This window comes from Mustela nigripes, chromosome 12 (genome assembly GCF_022355385.1).
Source record: "Mustela nigripes isolate SB6536 chromosome 12, MUSNIG.SB6536, whole genome shotgun sequence".
NCBI classification, from domain to species: Eukaryota; Metazoa; Chordata; class Mammalia; order Carnivora; family Mustelidae; genus Mustela; species Mustela nigripes.
The window spans coordinates 30,593,008-30,617,841 of NC_081568.1; the positions used below are offsets into that span (position 1 = coordinate 30,593,008).

General features: G+C 35.2%; 1 protein-coding gene across 4 annotated transcripts in view; it reads right to left on the reverse strand.

Annotated features, from left to right (window-relative positions):
- Positions 1-19,565: 19,565 nt before the first annotated feature.
- The window catches only part of FYB1 (FYN binding protein 1), a 154,614-nt gene continuing 149,345 nt past the window's right edge, over positions 19,566-24,834 (reverse strand). For all 4 annotated transcript variants that reach the window (XM_059417033.1, XM_059417035.1, XM_059417032.1 and 1 more), the window contains 3 exons: positions 24,040-24,073; positions 22,146-22,177; positions 19,566-21,085 (listed from right to left, as the gene is read on the reverse strand). In XM_059417033.1, the coding sequence (XP_059273016.1) occupies positions 21,063-21,085; positions 22,146-22,177; positions 24,040-24,073 (89 nt within the window). In that variant the 3' untranslated portion in view covers positions 19,566-21,062. The remainder of the gene's footprint in view (positions 21,086-22,145; positions 22,178-24,039; positions 24,074-24,834) is intronic.

Genomic DNA, 24,834 nt, shown 5'->3' on the forward strand with positions numbered 1-24,834 from the left:
TAAGGCAAAAATCACAACATTTGAGGTCCGGTTTGGACATTTAAAATTTGCATTTCATCCTTCCACGTATCACATTTCACCATTTTAGAAAAGAAGAAATCTAACAATGGAAAGTCTACCAGATTCTCAGAATTGTTCCAATTTTCAACCAACCTTTTTTATCCTATGTTTTGTCCCTATTTATTCTAAAGTAATTCCTTCCTAATACAATTTAACTTCATTTCTCTTTCATTTTTCCATGAAAGTTGAGTACAACTGATCCACTTTTAAATTACTTAAGGTACATGAAAGCCTGAATCTAATAACCTTTCATCTTTGTAACTACACATTCCTATTTAAAGATCATTAGTCAATTATTTTCTCTTTCATGAGGAAAAAAAAATCATCTTTCCCCAATCTTACAATGAGACTGACTAGTTTTTCTTCTATTACCGTCCAGTCATTTAAGTGCTTATGTTCTTCACATTTGTTGTTAAGGTGAATAGTAGGATTTCTGGTAAAAAGAACAAGTTATTAGTGTTTGCAAGTGACACTCACTGGGTAGTAGGATTTTAGGTAAATTTTAGTAAAGAATACATTTCACAATGTTGTGTTTGCTTTTCAAACAATGCGTTATTGATTCTAGTCAGCCTGTTATTTGTTAGAATCTCTAAGTTATCTTCTATACTTGCCAAAAACTAGCTATTCCTCTTTTGAAACTTGTTTTTCTTCCTTGTTATTTTAGCCCACCCCTATGTTTTACTCATTCTGTTTACTTGTTACTACTTCTCCAATTTTCCAGGTCATTTTGATTCTAATCTGGTCATTGAGAATGTGACTTCCTCTTCTTAGTTTTCATTTCCCAAGTAGGTTTCATTTGCTGTGTGAATGAAATGTCTTTTCTCATAGTATTAGTCACTGATAAAAAATGTTATATGAGATTGGGTCCAGGACCACACCTCTGAGAGATAACTGCTTGATTCTGAAGATAAATGACTCAATTGATGATCACTATCTGGGTTCTATCCTCTATCCTATTACACAAAGTTAATAATTCTAGTTTATAAAGCAAATATTATCAGTTTCGGGTACAGAGATAATGTTGAACAGAAACAAAGCCTTGCCAAAATCTTAGTTCCCCTTATCTATCTGCCTTACTGCATAGGCCATATGAAGATAAAGCAAGTAAAAAAAACCCACAACATTTGATGGTCTGTTTTTTGGTAATTTTTCTTCGTAGTTAAACCACACGTTTAAAATCTAGATAAAGAACATTAAAATAACAGGCAATGGACTAAAATCAAACAAATGTTGTAATCTTGTATAGTGTTGATTATGAAGACTCAGCCTTAGTCTTGTTTGCCTCTTAGAATTGTTCCTTCAAATTTTAATCTTTGTCTTAAAATAACAGGAAGGAGTCTCTTACTATTGTTCCTTTAAATTTTAATTTCTGTTCCAAAAATTTCTTATAAATTTCATTTTAGAAAAATTCTTTAAGGTATAAAGACAGTCTACAGAAACAGTTTTAAATACAGTATGAGCCTTTTTTTTGTGAAAGAAGGAGACATCCATTCAGAAAATAAAATTTCAGCAGTGACTATCTTTGGTTGGTAGAATTTTGAATGGTTTTTATCTTTCTTATTTTAACTTTCCTAAAACATGTTTTTACTTATATAATTTTTTTAAGAAAAATTATTTGAGAGAAATTTTTCTGGCTATTCTAAATCATAATGATAAACATCTCATTATAATAATGTGCTAAGCAATGGACCTACCAAATTATTTCTCTGTGCATCTCATCATTTAAAAAAGAACACTTGTGCACACACTCCAATAATGTATGTATTTACTCATTTTTTAAAAAGATTTTATTTTTAAAGTAATCTCTACACCCAACATGGGGCTCAAACTACATCCCTGAGATCAAGACTCCCATGATCCACTGACTGAGCCAGCCAGGTGCCCCTACTTTTTTTTAATTAAATCAGACTTAAAACGTAAAGATGAAATAAAAATGATTAAAGGTACATTTTAATGTTAGTTTATTAATGACACTAATAACAACAATGGGACTGAATATCCTTTATTGTTTTTTAAATTTCTTTAAATACTTTATGGTATAGCAATCCGAAAGTCCAACTCTAAGAAGAGTTTACTTGGATATTGGGTTTTATGGGTTTTAGTAGCTGAAATCTCACAATATGCCAAGTTGTTGGTTTTGTTTTTTTTTTTAATGGAAGAACTAATCTGGCTGAAATTTCTAAACCATAACGCTTGTTTTTTGATTCCACAATTGGTTATACAAGGTTTTCTTATGTAATTTGGCTAATAAATGTTCATCTTTCCTAATATCAATTCATTTTCATAGCAAACTGGAAAGCATAACATTTAGAAATATTTAGCAAATGATTTAAAAGTGGTTTCAAAACTCTTCATCTGAAGATATTAAGCAGAAAACTGTCTCCATAGTTTTTAAGTGTGTAGATATAAAAAATTATATAAATGACAGATTTATATTTTCAGTTGTTTTTAGGAAAAAAATCACAAAACTGTGGAAGCATTTCCAAATACTTATTTTCTAAATGCTTCCTCCTAGCACAAATTTCTTTTGAAAAGTAGTAAGATTTGCAGTGCCTGGGTGGGTAAGTCGGTTAGGGGTCTGTCTTTGGCTCAGGTCATGATCCCAGAGTCCTGGGATCAAGCCCCACATCGGGCTCTCTGCTCAGCAGGGAGCCTGCTTTCCACCCCTCTCTGCCTGCTTGTGATCTCTGTCTGTCAAATAAATAAATAAAATCTTTTAAAAAATATCGAATCTAATCTTTCCCTTTGAGGTAATTGTGATAACAGTAACTAAGAACCTTACTATTTTTTTTCCTTTAAAGATTTTGTTTATTTGAGAGAGAGAGAGAGAGAGAGACAGGGAGAGGAGCAGAGGCTTAACCCACTGAGCCACCCAGGCACCCCAAGATTAAATATTTTTTAAAACATCTGATAGATAACATGGTACTAGGGGTCACCAATAATTATGAAATACTTGGTTTTTCAATTCAGACTAAATTAGAAAAAATTTAGTTTACCACTAAATAAATATCAAACATTCTCATGGTACAAAAGATTTTCATGTCACTTCCTTTCTCTTTTCAAGGTGTATGAAAATTAAGCTGTATTTTAGAGATCTTAATTATATAAAATAATCTCTACTGTGAATACCTTTTAAATTTTCATTTATAGAAGCTACTTCATTGATTTTCCATAAAATATGGTCTTTATTAAGGTAGTTGTTTACTGATAAGGACACACGTGCTTTGATACATCTTTGCTTTAATGGCTTAGAAAAAGCATAGGGATTTGTGTATTTTCATTACTGAACAGAATTCAGCAATACCATAAACTAAGCAAGTGTAGAAGCATCGATGCTTCTATCCATTGCACAGCAAAGTTTCCATAATGAGTTTTGTTCAAATATCTTTTTCTTCAAATCTTCAGACATTTTGGTCTTTTTTTTTTTTTTTTTCACCTTTTTCTGTCTTGTTTGACCAATGGGAATGCATTTTAGTTTGTCAGCAAATTTTCTTCTTTTCTTTTTTTTTTTTTAGTTATTTTTTACCATAGGAAATACAGAAAATTATCTTCATATTCTGAATGTTTATTTTTATATATTTTACAAATCACATAGCTTTATGCTATCATTAGTGAACATCTCAAAGAATATACACTTAGACTTAAGTAATAGTAAAGGATAATCTACATAAATTCATATTTCACGTGACTTTAATTTCCACTTTAAAAAATTGCAGCTGACATTGTGACATCCGACTTCATTGTCATTGTTTTTTTCTTGTAATGATGTTGATAAAAAGTTAACATCAGGAGTAAAGTTATCAGAGCTTCCATATTTTCAAACTGTGCTTTTATTACTTACAAAGTATGTAACTTTCGTTACATACCACAGTTTCTTTGCAATATCCTTTTTTTTTTTAAGATTTTATTTATTCATGAGAGACAGAAGAGAGAGCGCGTGAGCAAGACAGACGCATAGGGAGAAGCAGGCTCCCCAAGGAACAGGGAGCCAGATGCGAGACTCATTTCCAGGACCCCCAGGATCATGACCTGAGCCGAAGGGAGATGCTTAACCATCTGAGCCACCCAGGTGCCTTGCAATATTCTTTTAAGCCAAGTTTCCACTTGATAAAGGGTAGTTTAAAATATGTCCCTTAAAATATGGATAGTTAAGCTATGCCCCTTGGCCATACACACAAGTGGAAAAAATTTTCAGGAAAATGTCACTCCTCTGAGTTGCAGAACTCCCAATCTTCCCTCAGGACACCTTCTATGACTCATGCTAATTTATCTACAAAAGCTGACCAAATGACTGCTCTGAATAATATATACCAATAGTTTATTTCTTCTTTAGCTAAAATCTCCAAAATTCCTCCACCAGAAAACAAAAACAAAACAGTATACTAAATTAGAAGAAGAGTGTGAAAACAGAAAACTGGAAAAGCGGATTTATCTAGAGGGCACATGCCAGTTGCATACCCACAATCTACCACAGGCAGAAAAGCAGAACTTGAGACTTCTGCGTTAAGCCCAGGATCCTAGGAGGGGACCAAAGTGGACCCGGGTTGTAGTGCCCCCTGGCTTCCGGCAGTAGCAATTACAAATCCTTTTTGCAGAAAATGCAGGGCGTGAGCTCTTAGACTCCACAAATTGAGATCGAACAAATAAAAGTTCATACTCACAGATCATCAAACTCGTAGGAAAAAGTCACTATAAGGAAGAATCGTTAGAAATTAAGACTATAACTCACGGACTTCAGATATTGATGATCAGAAACCTAATATAAAGGAGCTGTATGTGAAATGATTATTTTTAATGAAGAGTTTCTGATTTCATCCATGATGGAGAATGGGTATTCAATTCACTTTCCTATAATAAACAACTGTACATTTAGACAAAATATGTGAACAACTGTTTTAGGCATGGGAGAATAGGTAATGTGGCACTGTAACCTTGAGATAAAAGAAACAAGGTGAACTCTACATTCTTTCTGGCTTTCTGCCTGGGGACACCTTTCAGAACACAACGCAAAACTATGGAAACCAAATGGAGAACAGCTGTGCCGTAGGATGAAGGAAGAAAGATTGAAGTTCAGACATAAGGAGGCAATTGAAATTTGAGGAGCCAAATACCAGAGAAGAGGAACATGTAGAGTAGGAGCTCCAGAAATTTGTATATGAATCCTCTTGATTAGTTAGCTGAAATTTAAGCTGCACAAGTTAGAGGGTGAGATTCTGGGAGGCCTGTCAGAGAGCAGCTCTGGGGGGCTCCAAACTAACGGAAGGTTCCAGAGGTTGGTGGAAGATTGCAAAGACAATAGAGTTCTAACCAGTGAGTAAAGTGAATTTGTTAGGCACCCTGAGCATTCAGTTAAGAACACCCAGAAAGCTATAATTTAGAGAAAGGTTCGATTGGAGACTCCCCAAAAGCCATAACTTAGGGGAAAAACTACACTAGCCTAAAATAAATGCTGCTATAGACATATTGAAACAAAACCTAAAATCAAGTCTCAACAGTATCAACCTGATCTTCCAGTAAATTAAAGAAGAGGGAAACCCCCCAAAACTCGTTAAAAGGAAAACAGCAATAGCCAAACTCTAAAACACATAGCATGTACAATATAAAGAATATAATAAAAATTGTATTAGATGTGAAAAATCAGAAAAATGTGATTCATCATCATGAGAAAAAATAGTCATTGAATACAGACCAAGAAATAACACAGACATCAAAATTAGCAAAATTTTTGAAATATGATTAGAGATTTAAGGGAAAAGCTGGATGTAAGTAATGACCAAATGGGGGCTTTTACTAGAGAAATGCTTACTATAAAAAAGAACCGTGTGAAAATTATAGAAATAAAAAATACAATATAAAAAAAATGTAAAAATCCACTAGATGGTGACATATTGGACACACAAAAAAGGGGGAGTGGCCAGTAGATTGAAACAGACCAATAGAAAGAATGACGAAGAAAAAGACTGAAAAAAACCCAAAAGAGCCATATTTTTTAAAAAATCAGTCTGAAATATGTGTAATTGGACTCCCAAGAGAAGTGGAGTGAGAGATTACAGCAGAAAAGAAGACTTGAAGAAACAATGGCTGAAATGTTCCAAATTTGATAAAAAATAACAAGACACAGATCCAAACAGCTGAATGAGTCAGAAATAATACAAAGAAAAACATTCCTAAGCATATTATAGTGAAATTGCCAAATACCAAAAATAAAGAGAAACAACTTTAAAGTGATCAGAGAACAACAAATCAACTGCGGGGGATAATAGTAAGAAATACTGATGACATCTAGTCAGAAACAGTGCAAGCCAGAACTCAATCAAATGACAATTTTAAAGTGAAAAAGGAAAAAAGTATATATAATCTAGAATTCTATATCTGATAAGATCAATCCTCAAAAATGAAAAATAAAATTTCAGATTTTAAAAAACTGAAATAAATTGTCATAAACAGATGTGTTTTAAAATAAATGTTAAGGTTCTGCAGACCAAAAGGGAAATAATAGCAGATGGAAGTGCAGATCTACATGAATGGACAAAAAATGCAGAAAGTGGTTTATATATAAGTCAATATGTTATTAGATAATTTCTCATTTAAAACAAAGGCAATACAGTGTATTGTGTGTTTAAATTATAGAAGTAAAACTCAGACGGTTAAAAGGTTTTCATATTCTATATGAAATAGTACAATGTTAGTTCAATGTATGCAATGATTAGTTAAAAAATATGCAAATAAATTGCTACCTAGGAAATTTCTAGGAAATTCTTACATCAATTGCCATGTCAAAAGTGAATAAATTATACACCTCCTGATTTCAAAATATACTAAAAACTGTAGTAATTAAGACAGTCTGATATTGGCATAAGGATAGACAAAAATAAGAAGCAGATAGATAAACAGAAGACCTGAGTAATGTTATCAACAACTTTATGAAATTGACATTTATAGACACTCAAGAACAGCAGAATACCCATTCTTTTTTTTTGTTTTAAGATTTTATTTATTTGGGGCGCCTGGGTGGCTCAGTGGGTTAAGCCTCTACCTTCGGCTCAGGTCATGATCCCAGGGGCCTGGGATCAAGTCCCGCATTGGGCTCTCTTCTCAGCAGGGAGCCTGCTTCTCCTCATCTCTCTCTCTGTCTGTCTCTCTGCCTATTTGTGATCTCTCTCTGTCAAATAAATAAATAAAATCTTTAAAAAAAAAGATTTTATTTATTTGACAGAGAGAGAGATCACAGGTAGTCAGAGAGGCAGGCAGAAAGAGAGGAGGAAGCAGGTTCTCTGCTGAAGAGAGAGCCCAAAGTGAGGTTTCATCCCAAGACACTGAGATCATGACCTGAGCCAAAGGCAGAGGCTTAACCCACTGAGCCACCCAGGTGCCCCAGAATACCCATTCTTTTAGAGTAGATGAAATATTCACCAAGATAGACCACAATCTGGGACACAAAACAAATTTTAACAAATTTGAAAAATTGAAATTGTAGAAAGCATGTGTTTGGACCATAACAAAACTAAACGAGAAATCAATAACACAAAAAGATCTAGAATGGTCCCAAATATTTAGAAATTGAACAGCAAAAGGTGCACTCATAATTCACCCATAGAATAAAGTAGAAATCAAAAGGTAAAGGAAAATGTATTTTGCATTATATATAAATGAAAATATACCAAAAAGTATGGCATGGAGATAAATCAGAGAAATGAATAGCATCAAATTCCTAAATGTAGGTCTCAAAACAGTGGTTTATGTTTCTACCTTAAGAAACTAGGAAAAGAGGGCCCCTGGGTGGCTCAGTGGGTTAAGCCACTGCCTTCGGCTCAGGTCATGATCTCAGGGTCCTGGGATCAAGTCCCGCCATCGGGCTCTCTGCTCAGCAGGGAGCCTGCTTCCTCCTCTCTCTCTCTGCCTGCCTCTCTGCCTACTTGTGATCTCTCTGTCAAATAAATAAATAAAATCTTTAAAAAAAAAAGAAAGAAAAAAAAGAAACTAGGAAAAGAAAAGCCAATTCAATCCAAAGCAAGTAAAGGGAAGTCAATGAAAAAAAAATGAAATAAAAAGCTGTTTCTTTGAAATAACTAATTGATGAATCTCTAGCCAAACTAATCAAAAGGAAAGAAAGAAGCTACAAATCACAATATCAAAAGAGAAAGTTAGGATATTACTATGGAACCCAACAGATACTGAAAGGACAAATGGGCAAATTCCTTTAAAGGTACAAAATACCAAAGCTTATTCAAGAAGTTATTTTGTAGTTATTAACAAAATGATTCTAAAGTTGATATGGAAAGATAAAAAGTATAGAATAACCAACACAATACTGAGGAAGAATGAAGTAGGCGGACCCACAGTATTTATTGTTAGTATTTATTGTAAAGCTATGGGGAAGTCAGGGTAATTTTAGATGTCAATGAATTGAACAGAAATAAAGAGCTCAGATCTATCTCTCCACACCTGTATTTATATCATCTGTCTCTATCTCTATCTATAGCTATATCTTCAATTAATTTTTGACAAAGCTACAAAGGCAATTCAATGGAGAAAGCATAGTCTTTCAATAAATGGTGTTAGATCACTTGGGTAGCCTTATAATAAATAATGAGCCTTGATCTACACCTCACTCTAAATAAAAATTAACTCAAAATGGATCATAGATCTAAATACAAAACTCAAACCCACAAGGCTTCTAGAAGACAGCAGGAAAAAATCTGTGATCTTGGGTGAGGTGAAGATTTCTTAGATAGGACATCGGAAGCGTGGTTGTTATGAGAGAAAAATGGATAGACTGGATTTCATCAAAAGGAAGAAGTTTTGGGGGCACCTGGGTGACTCAGTGGGTTAAGCCTCTGCCATCAGCTAAGGTCCAGGTCTCTGGGTCCTGAGATTGAGCCCCACATCGGGCTCCCTGCTCAGCGGGGAGCCTGCTTTCCCCCTCTCTTTGCCTGCCTCTCTGCCTAGTTGTGATCTCTCTGTCTGTCAAATAAATAAATTAAATATTTTTTTTAAAAAAGGAAGAAGCTTTATTCTTGGGAAGACAATTTTAAGAGAATAAAAAGACAAAATGCAGATTGAGAAATTTTTTTAATTGAGGTATGCTTGACAAATAAAAGGATTTCTACCATCAAGCTTTATAACACCACCTCCCTTACCTCAGGTATTTACCATTAGAATTGCTGTTACTGCTGTTGAGAGCACTTAAGTAAGTTAAATTAAGCACTTAAGTAAGCACTGAAGTTCTATTGTTTCAGCGAATTTCAATTACAGAATATGGTATTATCACTATAGTCATCATATTATACATTAGTTTCTCAGACCTTGTTCCTCTTTTTTTTAATTTAATTTATTTATTTAAAATAGTCTCTACACCCAACATGGGGCTCAAACTCACCACCATAAGATCAAAAGTCACATGCTCCACGGACTGAGCCAGCCAAGGTGCCCCAGATAATATTCCTCTTCTAAATGGAAGATGGTAGCCTTTCACCAGACTCTCTATGTTTCCCTCACCCTCCACTTCCTGGCAATCACCAACCTACTCTCTGTTTCTATGGGTTTGGTTTTTGGATTTCACATGTAAGTGGGATCTTGCAGTATTTGTTTTTCTCTGTCTGGCTTGTTTCACTTAGCATAATGCCCTCCAATTTCATTCATGTTGTTGCAAATGGCAGGATTTTCATCTTTTTAAAGACTGAATGATAAATGATAAATATTATTAGATGTAGAAAGACACTTACATTGTTTTTATATCTTGGTTATTGAGCATAATGTTGCATAAACATGAGAGCACAGGTATCTCTTTAAGATAAAGAGATATTCCTTTGGATATACACCTGGAAATGGAATTGCTGGATCATATGGTAGTTTTATTTTTAATTTCTTGAGGAACTTGCATATTGTTTTCTATCTTGGCTATACAAGTTTATGATCCCATCAACAGCATGCGAATTTCTTTTTTCTTCATATCCTCGCCAGTATTTCTTATCTCTTGTCCTTTTGATAATAAACAACCTAACAGTTGTGAGGTAATAGTCCATTGTGGTTTTCATTTACTTTTCCTGATGATTAGTGATGTTGAGCATGTTTTCATGTACTTTTCGACATTTGTATGTCTTCTTAGGAAAAATGTCTTTGGACATCCTTTGCTCATTTTTAAATTGCGTTATTTATTTTTTGTTTTTTTTTTTTGTTCTGTTTTGGGTTTGATTTGGTTTCTTTTGTTTATTTGCTAGTGAGCAGTATGAGTTCCTTGTACATTTTGGATATTAACTTCTTATTAGACATGTAATTTGCAAATATTTGCTCCCATTTCATAGGTTGCCTTTTCATTTTGTTGATGGTTTCTTTTGCTGTGTAGAAGCTTTTAATTTTGATGTAGTCCTAATTGTATATTTTCCTTTTGTTGACTTTACTTTTGATTAATGACAAATTGGCACAGGAAAATTTTTAGAATGATGAAATGGCTCTGTATTTTATTTAGAGTGGTGGTTCTGTGACACTGTGTGTTTGTTAAACTTACAGAACTATGTATTTAAAGGGTCAAATTGATCTGTACATAATTTCTACATCAGTAAAAAAATGAAAATAATAAAATCATTGTTCCAAGGGATAGAAAGTATAGGGGGTGTAGTATGAGAATGTCTAACATACATTTTTTTTTTAAGATTTTATTTATTTATTTACAGACAGAGATCACAAGTAGGCAGAGAGGCAGGCAGAGAGAGAGGGGGAAGTAGGCGCCCTGCTGAGCAGAGAGCCCGATATGGGGCTCGATCCCAAGACCCTGAGATCACGACCCAAGCCGAAGGCAGAGGCTTTAACCCACTGAGCCACCTAGGCGACCCTCTATCATACTTTAATAGGTTTTCCAGAAGGAAATAATGGAGAGGATAAAAAAGATGCGATATTTAAAGAGATTATAGCTTACGTTTTCTAGGATCTGTGAAAGACAAAATTAGCAATTATGGGAGGGAAAATATATGCCAATCAGGATAAATAAAAGGAAATCCACACCTAGACACTATGTAGTGAAGACAAAGATAAATCTTAAAAGCAGTTGCAGAAGAAAGACAACCCACAAGAATTACAATTGGAATAATTATAGACTCCTTTGCAGATAAAATAGATGCCAGGAGATAGAAAAATTATCTTTAAAGTGGTAACAAGTGGTAAACAACTGTCAACCAAAATTTCTGTACCTAAAAAAAAAAAATAAATCTGACTTTAAATAATATGAAAAATTAAGACATTTTTAGATAATCACAAAATGGCAGTGTTTACCTCCAAAAGACATGACTATTAAAGCTTTCATTATATATATTTCAAGAAGAAGAAAATGGCCCTGGAAAGATAGTCTAAAATATAAGAAACAGTGATGAGTAAAGAAATTGGTTAATCACGTAGACATATTAAGTAAATGTAGTCTGCATTTAATAATAATATTTAAACATTGGGGATTAAAAGGAAAGAAAATACTTGAGAGTAGTTTCTTGCCATTAAGGAGTGGGTGGTCTTTTTTTTTTTTAAGATTTTATTTATTTATTCGACCAAGAGAGAGATCCTAAGTAGGCAGAGAGGCAGGCAGAGAGAGAGGGGAAAGCAGGCTCCCTGCTGAGCAAAGAGCCCAATGCGGGGCTCGATTCCAGGACCCTGAGACCATGACCTGAGCCGAATGCAGAGGCTTAACCCACTGAGCCATCTAGGCACCCCAAGGAGTAGGTAATCTTAGTAAACAATTCCAAAGCTCTCATTTGTTTGAGAGAGGACTTAAATAACTGATCAACTTAAAACTTTATATAGTATGCAGAAAAAAATATAAGGAGAACCACTAAAAGAAGAGCAACAAAGTATAGAGTGTAGAACGTGCACATCAATGAAATGGGGTGACGGGAAGGCAGGCAGAACATCAAGAAAGGAAGAAATCAATCAGCCCCCAAAAAGGACAAAGAGGAAAACAAAGACACATAGAAAGAAACCTTACAAATAGAAAGAACAATGTGAAATAGGAAACAATTCTAAATATGTATACATGGATGGAATACTTACTTGTGAGTTTATCAGTTAAAAGGAAGAAATTGTTAGATTAATTTAAAAAATCCAACTATACGGTGTTTCCTAGAAATATACTAAAATAAAAAAATTAAAAATGAAAAGATGGAAATTGTGTATAAGGTAAAAGCTCAGTAGCTGTATTAATATCAAAGAAGACAGACGGTCAAAAACCTGTTGCAACATAGTGAAAAAGGCTTAATAAGAAAGACTTCAAATGACAAATTCATGTGTACTTAATAATAGTCTCAATAAGTCATAGAAATAGAGAAATCAACTCGCTGGTCATCACAGTGGGAGATTCCAACACACTTCCTTAATTATTGCTGATTTAGGCACACTCCTGTCCTGATGAATACTATTCAAACTTGATTTTCTTATGAAGAGATGTATTGAAAAGAGCAAGCACAGAAGAGGAAGTAAGCAGGTTTCCCTAGGAAAGAGTATCCAAAAAGTAGTTGGCTTGTGTTTTTACTCACCATCAATGTAGAGATCCATCTGTCAATTAAGAGAGGAGCTATGGGACCACGGCTGAGCCAATGTGAAAAACAAAGGTCACATTCTGTGAGATTCTATGTTCTCAAAAGAAGGAAACGTCATTACATGGTTGGTGCCAGTGGTTTTCATATCCTATTTTAGAATTTTCCTGAAGGTCCCACTATAACATATATCCATGAGGATCTTTTATTTAAGGAAGCAGTTGGTAAGTGGATTAACTTTCTCAGACCAAAGTATCTGTTTCCATTCTAACAGTATTCTCTTTCTTTCCTCCTTTTCCCCTTCCCTCTTTCTTTTCCTTCCTTCCTTCCTTCCTTCCCTTTCTCTCTCTCTCTCTCTTTCTTTCTTTCCAGATTTTATTTATTTATTTGACACAGGGATAGAGAGAGAGAGAGAATGAGCACAGGCAGGGGGAGCAGGAGAGGGAGGGGCAGACTCCCCTCTGAGCAGGGAGCCGGATTCTGGCAGGCTGAATCGAGGACCCTGGGATCAATCGAGGAGCCAAAGGCAGACGCTTAATGACTGAGCCACCCAGGCCCCCCTCACAGTACCCTCTTTCCAGATACACTTGGTAAACTGAGTTAGTAACTGAAGGTACTTGGTCTACATGGAGTCAGATAAATGATTTTTTTTTTTTTTGGAAGAATATTTTGCTACTTTACGTTTTCACAAATTATGTCTAATATTCTGCATGAATTTTTCTTTCTTTTTTTTTTTTAAAGATTTTATTTATTTATTTGACAGAGAGAGATCACAAGTAGGCAGAGAGGCAGGCAGAGAGAGAGGAAGGGAAGCAGGCCCCCTGCTGAGCAGAGAGCCCGATGCTGGACTCGATCCCAGGACCCTGAGATCATGACCTCCGAAGGCAGTGGCTTAACCCACTGAGCCACCCAGGCACCCTGCATGAATTTTTCTGAACATTTTTTTTTTTTTTTTACCTTTACTAACTCCTTCTAATAGTAATTAATTTAAAAAGTGCTGCCACAGTTACGAGAATTTAGAAATTATTATGAATCCTCTTTTAGTACTATACTGATGCTACTGAAGTCTGGTCTTTCTGTAAAAAGTTCTTGAAGACTTGAAATTATCTGGTCAAATAGCGAGCCATGCTCAGCGTGACCATACTGGAAATGAAGACAGTGGTGTGGTCCTAGGAGTGAGTCTCACAGCAGATACAGGCATAAAGGGAACTTCGACGTTATGATACGGAGCTGGCTTTGCATATTGTGCAAAAGGTGAGTCCAGTCAAAAAAATGGTTGGGAGGAACTGCTTGCCTGAGCAGAAAAAAGATTGACATTTCCAGATAGGTTCAAAGAATTTAAAGTGAAAGTAAAACTTTCAAACTTTTAGAAGAAAATGTAGAATATCTTCATGGGCTGGTAAAGGTAAGGAGTTTCTAAAATAAGACACAAAAAGCATCAGGGAGTACCTGTTCAAGTGGAGCACCTGCATATTCTACCACTGAGCAGTTCCAATTTGGGGCATTTGCCGTAGAGAAACCCTCATTTGGCTGGGGAAATTCCAACATGAATGTCCATAGCAACATTGTTTACGATAGCAGAGGTTGGAAACAACCTAGCATGACTTTTTTTTTTTTTTTTAAGATTTTATTTATTTATTAGAGAGAGAGAGAGAGAGAGAGCACACAAGCAGGGGTAGGGGCAGAGGGAGAAGACTCCTCTCTGAGCAGGGAGCCCGATGCGGGGCTAGTTCCCAGGACCCTGGAATTATGACCTGAGCCTGGACAGATGTTTAATGGATTGAGCCACACAGGTGCCTGCTAACATGACCTTAGTAGAAAAACAGAGATATGTGTTTGCTTTTTTTTTCATTTAGTAGAATTCTTGCTCTGCCTTTCCCAAACAAAATGAGAAGTGTCAAAAGCAGATGGTAGAAAAGCACAGACAGTATGATACAAGTCATATCAAATTTTAAGATATAAAAAAATAATACTTGAAACATTTTAAAAGATATATACCTATGTAAGGGAGTATAAACAAATATAAGGGAATCAGAAATACCAAAATCAGGTGCTGGTTTTCTCTGAGAACGAGGGAAGGAAGGAGTAAAATTGTGATGACATACACAGGGATCTTTAAATGTACTCATAGTATTCTATTTAAGGAGAAAATTCATATTTGAAAGATGACTGAGGGGAAATGCAAAACTTTTATATTAGTATTATAAACTGAAAAATTAAATATTCACTAAAATTTATTTTTTGATACTAAGATTAGAAGGAATTTATGATGAGCACAGAATGGTCATTAATTGGTCATAACTCAATTTCACAAAACATTGCCCTGTTTGTTCACTCACCTTATATACCAGATGGGGTTTTAGCTGGTTTTAAGCTGTTTGTAAAAATCAAATCCATTTTCAAAGGATAAATATTTATGATCTTTTGACAACAAAGAGACTACAAGTAAAATTTTCCCAAGTACTAAAGGCAAACTTGAAAGTGGAATTCCTTTTTTTCTGGAATAATAATAAATCCTATCCCCTGCAAACCAGTGAAATAAGTGTAGAGACTTATAATTGACTAGTTTGAAGGATGATACCACTGTGAATATGTAACTTCTGGTATGCTAGTTAAAGGGTCAATCGTTGATACATTGTTACCATTTTCTCCCTGAAGTTATGATAGACTTCACAGCTCATATTCTCTAAATTTAACATTAATTAAATATATCTTTTAGTCTTATAAGTCTCTCTCTTGAAACTGGGTTCTGTACCTTAGTCAATACTAACACTTAGGCATGTCATCAACATGGTAATGAAAAAGAACCAACAATTTTCCTAAATCCTGGCTTCTTTGTATCTCACTGTTTTCATTATCATTATTATTATTACTCGGGAGTGGGAGAAGTGTGTATCATACACCTAGAAAACAGGACATCACAATAATAAGACCTTGAACATGTTCATGAAACTTGAGTAAAGCATATGCACATCTAAGTCTCATTTCCTTTGAGCCTGACTTGATAGAGTTGACAGAGGGTTTAAATAGAAAAAGGTTCATAGCACTTAGCACAGTGTCTAGCATATAGTAGGTGCTCAACAGATGCTGATGGATGGTGAGAATGACAGTGACAAGGCAGCACATATATGGAATTGACTCAAATACTGAGATTGGATGATTTTACCTTTTGAATACATGAGTGAGATACATAGAATAATAACAAATAGACTTATAATGAACATTCATCTTTCAACGGCCTCTCAATGTACTTGTCAGTGTAAAATTTGGTGACTTAGGTGACATTGACGCTGAAATGATTCGGGACGCTTACAGGACCTTGACAAGCCGGGACAACCCCTTAATGATGTGAGGAAGGCCATCTTTAATGTTTGGTCCATAAAATACAAGTGTTTATGTCCCTTCCTATTTGATGAGAGAGCCCACTATTTCTGCAGGAAATTTATTTCTGATCTACCCTTGGTAACTTTTACAGGCAGGTGCACCCATCCCTCAGCTGTTGTAAGGACTGGTTGCTGAAAGTCACAGCTGCACCTTCAGAGAATTTCTCTCAGCCCAGAGAGGCACAGGCAGACACAAGGAGACTGAGATTGGGGGAGGAAGCATCTGGTAGCCCGTGACTGCTGATGAAAAGATACAAAGCCCAGCTCCCTTGCCTCAGGGCAACTGACTCAATGGAGCCCTTCTTCCTTCTCCCTTCTCCCTTCTCCCACTCCTCCTTCTTTTTCTTTTTCCCCAATAGTGATGTATCTTGTTTTAGGAACATTTAAAAAACAGAAATATTCGTCTCTTAGTCCAAAATTTTGTCGCAATAGAATCTTAGGATAATTTTCAGCTCCCAGATTTAGTCCTCAACTGATCATTTGCTTTCTTTCTAATTCAATATTTTTTTTAAAAATTAAAGTCAGTTAGAAAACATAGTACATCATTAATTTCAGATGTAGTGTTCAGTAATTCATCAGTTGCATTTAACACGCTGTGCTCATAACATCGTTTGCCTTCGGGGGATGGGGTAATTCGATGGAGCCCCTCTTGCTCCAACTTTTTGTTCTGAAATCAGGCTAAGCATGGGCTGCAGATAGATCCGCATCTTAGCCCAATTTCTTGCCTTGTACTATCCTGCTTCCTCATTCTTGCAGATTTTTTTTTTTCCCTGCAGAGCCCCTTCAACATATCCCTCACACAAGAATTCCAGTCTCAAGCTCGGCTTTTGGGAGGACCCAACTTAAGATACCTCCTAAGTATGTCTATTTCTACAGTTATGTTACCAATAGGAGAGATTTTTTTCTGTTGTTTCTCTTCTAGACAAACGCACAAAAATTTTTAATACCTTGTGGTTTTGGTTTTCTAGTCCCGTACTCTTATTTAGATCTTGGAGGTTAGTAACCATGATACCTTACTGCACCTCTTTTAGATCTATACATACTAAAGACAAGAAACCAAAAACAGAACAACACAAAAACAAAAATTAAAAAACCACAAAAAACACAAACCTCCGGTCCCCTGGGGCATGTGGGTGGCAAGAGCATTTCAGTTTCTTTCTTAACACAGCTTCTCCCATATAGGGCAAAGCTCTAACATGCATATCATATTAATTAAAGAACAATAATCCAAATTTCATCCTACCTTAAAAAATCTTACCTCTAGTACCACTCCCAGGGAGGTGATGGAGAGTCAAGCTTCCATATCTGACGGCATGTGTAAGGTCATGAGTTTGAAAGGGAAGAGATAGTTCACATGCCTGAATATAATTCTTCATCAACTTAACTGAAGTTTTTGAAAAATATTACATCATTTCAAACATCTGTTTCTAAGAACTGAGATAAGGTGGCGACAGGAGGTATTTCCGTCTTCTTTGCTACTAAGAACCTGTCCACAAATAGCCTTGTATTAGCTATTGAATATTATTCTCAGCTGGGCAAATTCCCAACCATGATTTGACTTTAAATTTCTATTCCAGGCCATGGTATTTGCCTCCCATCAGATGCTGAGTAGTTCGTGTGCAGCAGCCTTAGTTTTTTAGGATCCTATTCCTGCTAGACCTTTTCCTGCTAGACCTTTTGGGGGCATTTGGCATTTCTAACATAAATGCAATCTGGCTGTCCTAGACAATAACTGAGGTTTGTCCATCACTCACCCCCACAAAAATACCCCTTGTTATTGGCAAGGTGGAGAGCTATAGGGTGGTCCGTGCTTCATCTGATTTCCCATCGGAAGTGGCTGATGTTGCAAAAAAGTGGAAAAATGTGTGCGTGAGAGGAAATGAGGAGGGAGCCAGGGAAAGTCGGAGGAGCCGTCAGAGAGCAAGGGGAGTCGGACCCTAATGAAGAGGGGAGGGAGGAATGTTGGGAAGAGGCATCTCAGAGTACTATGCAGGTTAAGGAAGTTTCTGCTAGGTAGTTGGAGAGATTTCAAACCACAGCTGCCACCTGAGGGCTTCTTTACCTTTCAAGAACAGGACTGCCATGCTTGGTCATTGGCTGGGAGCAGTCTGTGGGAAGCCTGGTGTTGGCACAGCTGTGGAAATGGGTTTCAGAGTGTAGAAGGCAGGACCTTTGGTGAGTTAAACCTCCCAAAGCTGGGGGTCTGTGAGGCTAGTATTCTCCTGGTTGTCAAATGCGCCCTACCGTTTTCAGACAATGGGATGAGAAAAGAAAGATAGAAGATAGAAACTGGGGGGCACCCGGGTGGCTCAGTGGGTTAAGCCTCTGCCTTTGGCTCAGGTCATGCATGATCTCAGGTCCTGGGATCAAGCCCCACATGGGGCTCTCGGCTCAGCAGGGAGCCTGCTTCCCCCTCTCTCTCTCTGCCTCTCTGCCTACTTTGGGTCTCTGTCTGGGAAAATAAATGAATACAATCTTAAAAAAAAGAAAAAGAAAAGAAATTGGTTGTAGTTGATGTAGAGATGTTTGGATTCAAGGCAAGGTTTTCTCTTGTTTTTTTGAATGAGAAGAACTTCAGTATGTTTGTAAGTCCAGAGGAGGAAGTCTGCACAATGGAAGAAGTTAAAGAAGAGGAAGAGAGGAAGAGAAAGGAGGAAAAGTTGGGCAGGGTCTTTGTGAGTGAGAGAGAATTAGTTAACTGTGAAGGAAGAAGACTTCAGAGAAAGAAAGAAGAAACTGGATAAAGGTTATGGCTTTGAGGAGTGGTATCTTATTCCCTGGGATAATGTCTGAACATGGGTTGAGGTTGAACATTGTTGGAAGTTGAAGGGACTTGTGCTTGGTTTTTTCAATTTCATTCAAAATCGGAAGAAAAGCATCAGGCACACTACTGGAAGGTTTAGTCTTAAACAGGAGGTACTCCATCCTCTGAGGATGAAGCAAAAACAGAAATGATTGGGCTTAAAGACTGTAGATGTGGTATCAAATTATGGGAGAGAAAGGTTGAGGACCTCAATTCCTTGATGAAGTAGGCAGCAAAGTTATCTGCTAAAGATATTATTTATTTGTAGCTCTTCTCACATGACAAAATTCTATACATTAAACTACAGCAGAAATAATACTTAATATATTAAAATTAACATGTCAAATATGCCTTTTATATTAAGATGATTATCTATTATATATCTCTTTTGTAGGCATTGTATGTGTCTGTTTCTTGGTGTATAACCCAAAACTCTAATATAGTTTCCTGGTTTAATTTGGAATTTCAAAAACTGATATTATATTGAATTTATGTTATTTTCAATGAGAAAAAAATAACTGGAGATATACTGTCAGTGTATTATGTATATTTGCTGCCAAATTTAATAAAAACAAAAACACTTTTGAACCATGTAATTTATCTATTAAAATAATTTCATCATATACTGAGCATATACTGGTTTATCCTATCAAAAAGTAGACATCAAAGTATTTCATAATTGGAGGGGGACTTGGACATCATTGGTTTCTAATGTGGAGCTTCAGACTTGCTGACTCTATAAATTGAACAATAAAGGTTGAAGGCTCTTTATTTCTTTCTCTTTATATCCTTTCTCTCTCTTTCTTCCTTCCTTCCTTCCTTTTTTTCTTTCCTTCCTTCCTTCCTTCCTTCCATCCTGTCTTTCTATTTGTCTTTCTTTCTGATCTATTTTCAAAATTTAACACCCCATATGGAAATTACCCATATGAAGGCTGAGGTTACAATGATTTGAAATGATTTCAATTCAGTGGGGCCACTCTTCAGAAGCTCCAATGAGACTTTGAAATATTAAAATACAGAAAATACATTAATCATTATTTAATCAATGAGTTTTAAAAATACACAAAGGCTTCTGAAATACAGGATTTGGGGTTGGGGAGGATTATAAAAGTTTGAGGTAACTGGTCATAAAATTTTTGGGAAAAACTGATTTCATCTAATCCTGTAATTTGCAGATGAGGAAACTAGTTCACCAAATATCATATCATGGTTCGTTGGTAGTAGAGCCAGCTTTAGGATTTGCCGATTTTGGAAGTTGAGAAAAAATTACCTAACATGCTATTTTCTTGGGTGTTAGGAGTCTTGCATTTTGTAGCATTTTGTTTAGTGTTCTTAATTCCAAATGCTTCATATTTTGTTTGGAGGTGCTTTGGGAAAGAATATGTATGAGTAGGAAACATTCTAGTCCAAACACTAGGCCAACTTTCCAGTAAAGTGGTTTAAAAAAAATTCCACAGAAGTAATTGAAGAGCAAAAACTTTCAAAAGAGTCTTCATAGTGAAGAGGTGCCCTTAAAGCCTAATTAATTTCAAAGTCCATCTTCCATTCTTCATAATTTTAGGGTAGACCTCATTCCTATCTACTCTAGTTCCAACAGTACTTTAAACAGAGCACATAATTCGACTGTTAGTGGATGAGTCTGCAAAAAGAAAACCGATTTTTGACTCTTCTACAGTTTTAATCTGAAGTGTGTGTACTAAAATGCATACATTCTCATAAAATAATTAACATATATTTACAATTAACAAACAGGGACAATCTTTATACACAAACTCTGCTGCCACTGTAATTTTTAGAACATTGATCCCACCAGCAAGAGAGGAGACAGTTGTGCCCTTTTAAAGATAGAGGATTTGAATAAAGACTATAAGAGACAATCACAATTAGAGGTTCAAACGATAGTTTTCTATCTTGTGGAATGTTTTAATATTTTCTTCCTTATATTTCTTTATTCTTCCTCCTCATATTTCTTTAGACAACACAGTCATTTCTTCCTAATTTTTTCTTTCTTTTTAGAGAGGGGAGGTTGTCTCCTGATGGTCTACAAGAAGTTCCTTCATAACTGTAGCTGAACCAGAAATGGAATATTTCATAATTCTTACAGCTCACTGATGCAGTCTCTCAAGATGTTAAGATCATTTTCTAGTCCACAGTTTTAAAACTTCTTAATCAGAGTTTTATAGCGAATGGTAATAGGTAGTTGCATGCATCCATTTTCTATGATATCCAATCCCATGTCAATTAAAATTCAGACTTCATTTTGGTATCAAATGAACAGAGCGGAATGAACAAGGCTGAGACCTAGTCATTGTCATAGATGCAACCTGAAAAAAAAAAAATACAAATTTCAATAGAGTTATACAAAACACATACCTTCTAAGCTTTCCAAGGCTAGAAATGTGGGTAATTCACACTCACCTAGTTTAGGGTTAAAAAAAAATGTAGAAAAAGGTAGAATTGGCTCATTTTGTGAAAAGTAGTTACATGGAAGACCATATATGGATTTACTTTACATTGTTCAGTATATAATTCTAACAAAGTTCTGGACAGATTTATTCTTTTTTTTTTTAAGTTTTTATTTATTTATTTGAGAGAGGAAGAGAGAGAGAGCAGGAGATGGGGGAGGGTCAGAGGGAGAAGTAGACTGCCCCCCAACCCCTGCCCCCAAGCAGGGACCCCCATGTGGGACTGGATCCTAGGATTTCAAGATCATGACCTAAGCCTACGGGAGTCTCTTAACCAAATGAGCCACCCAGATGCCCTGGACAGATTTATTTTTTATCAAAATGAGACTCAGAATTATTTTATCTGGCACTTAATTAAATGTATTTTTTGGTAGTTTTCTAAATGAGATTGAAGTTGTTAAATATCAGTAAGAATCATAAGTTTAAAAGGAAACTAAAAGGCCACATGAGTAATTCTATGCATCACTTCAGTTGAGATTAATTTTTTAAAGATTGTAATTTATAAATATGTGATGCTAAAAGAATATTAGTATTACAGGTTATGAATTAACCTACTAATTGGTCAAGTATACATATTTTAAAGGATGAAAGTTATTTGACCAATTAGTAGGTCAAGTATACATATTTTAAAGGATGAAAGTTATTTGTATTAAGATTAATGGTAAAATAAAAAGTTCACATTATTTTCATACTTTTGTTTTCAGAGAAAATAAACAAGATTCTTCCTTGATTTCCGGTCGTGTGCAAAAATAATTTCTTAAATTATACCAGAGCATTTACCTTTCCTAACATTTTCAAGTGATTCAAATTCTGATCAGATTGAAAAGCTCTAATTAATCCAGCAAGCTATTTTTAGTATTTATAAGAACAGTAAATTCACTGTTATTGTTCTCAATGGTGGGTGCCATGTGGGACTTACCATCAGCAATGTCATCGTAGATCTCTCCATCACTGTAAATGTAGAAAATAATTTTTTTAAAAGAAAATATGTTCTTAACATTAAGGCAATCTCTAGATTAAAAAGTTAGTAATATGATCTTATATGACATAATTAAACATTTAAAGGTGAGAAGTTAAATGTGAATTTATAAGTGGGAAGAAATTTTGTATTCATCTACACCATCTTTCATTCATTTAACCTAATTCTCTGAGAATAATATAAAAAAAAGAAATAGAATAATTTTGACCTAAAAAATGAGTGCATCATTTTTGCATTTCTAATAATTTATAAATATTAATTATAAAATACATAAATATTAGTTTCAAAATGAGTAGCCAAGATATGATTAGCATGGTGATTCTTATGTTATATAATTCTAAAAATATTTATGGTTATAGGCTGATGCATAATAATAGTTCTGGCTACTTTTACACATTTTGGTTGTACTTGGTCCCAAATCTTTGTAAAATATTCTGTTCTATACACCTAATAAGTCCTTCCTATGTACGAGGAGATATAAACATGGGTAAAATGCAAGCTTCAATTTCAAGAATCTTATAATCTAATGGAGGAGAGAAAGATATACAAGTAATTAAAATAGGAAGTATTGTAAATGCAAATATAGGCTTGAAATGTAGAACACAGTTTCAAAGTTCAGAAATGTAAGGTGACTGTCACCTTGACCAGACTCACTTTTGGTCCCTGTACTATCTCTGCTTTTGTCATGGAAACAGCAGCAAGCCCTCCCAGTTGCTGCCAACTATGGCAGATGCTGTAGGCTTCCTCTGTCTTCTGTTTGGATCCTTTCTCTGAGATTAAGGGAATCCTTAGCTAATGGAAATCTGATACGAATGCAAAAAGGACAGATTTTCCTATCATCTATTCAATAAACACTTGCTAAGTAATCACTTCAACAGATGGTGAACCAATAATTACTTAGACTATACTCTCTAACTTCTCTCTTCCTCATCCTCTAATAATCGCTGATGAAGATTACTTGCCACATAGTTGTTCCTTGAAATTAGTATCTTTCATAAAATAGAGAAGTGCTTGCCTACCATTGTGATTAATGCTCTGAGAAAAAGAAAAGTATTCTAATTATTTTTCTTTTCACTCTTTACTAGTTTCCTGACAAAGCATTAGCATTGATATGTCTCTTTCTGATGGGTGTCAGGTTTTTCATGGATGCGGTTTGTGAATCTTCCTTGATTTTTTTATTATGCAGAATTCTGTAAATCTTTATGTTGGCATATGCACCTGATAATGGAGTTCACTTTGTGCACTGATGTACTTGGAACAGAATCTTATAATGTCCGAGGGGAACTCTCATAGAACACTAGTACCAGACTGTGACAACGTCTTATTCATAAGAATAGGAGAATCATTGATGACAATCTTTATTCTGGCATGCTACCAAAGGGCAACCTAATACTCTACTATGCCTAATAAAGAAAAGCCCTCAGTTGGGGTCAAATTACTAACAAGTGACATTAGTACCTACTGTGTAGACATTAATCGGTCCCTGATTAATTCAATTCAACCAACCGCATTTATCAGTAAGTGAAAGGCAACATTTTAATGAAAGTGTTAGTGGTTCTCCCCTGTCTCCAATTTTGCTATGTCTGTCTCAAATGAATGTTTATGACTATGAACTGTATACTCACGAACGAGAAGAGTTCTTGTTTATTTAAGAGTGACACTTTATGAAAACCTTAACTTTATGATGGTTAGTACCACACTGATATTAGTATAGCAATTGTTTTCAAATTTATTTATGACAGTTTAGTAGATTATATTATTTAGATGATATTAGGAATCTTTCTTAAAGGATTACATAATACTCTTTATTATTAGTAGAAGAAAATGAACTTACTTGTCCACCAAGTAACTCCGAAGGACATAACCATCTATGAAAAAAAAAAAGAAAGGAAATTTTATTAATAGTACAGATTTGAATAATCTTTACTGTTTCTTTTAAGAAAGTGAAATAGAATTGAATATCTAATGTAATGTGCTTTGATATAATGTGATATAGTATACTGAATAACTCTATTTCCAAATACGACCTATTTTTCTTATTCATGTCCACTTTTCTCCCCTTTCTTTTCCTTTTCTATTTTTTTCTCTCTCTCTCCTACAAGTCTCTTTTCCTCCATTTATGAGCTTTCCCCTTAAAGATAAACAATTTATCTTCTTCTCCAAGCTACTGCATGTAGTAGCACAGGGCTTTTCCAAATTCTACTCTATTTCTTCATAGTGTTACCCATGTGACCCTGTCCTAGGAAGAATTTATAGTTTCTCTAAATAGAAAAATAGTTTGTATGTAGGTATTTCAAATACCATCAGATCAAAGACTTAAGTTTTAAAATGTTATTATATTGAATAGAGTCGAAATTGTTCAACTCCCCTTGCAGATCAGCAATCTTGCAATTCCTTGGGGGAGTATGCATTCTAAATGGTCTCAAAATAGTTCTCAAGTTCAGCGTGGAAGGTCTTCCATACTGCTTTTGCCATTTGACAGAGTGTCGACATGTGCATTTTCATCTTTCATGATACAAATCATTATTAGAAGAACACACAGCAGGCATTCTAGTGATTCTCCTGTTAAGTAGGAAGTAGACCATACTTTATGCAAAAAAAGCAAAGTTTTTTTTAAGCACCTTATCTT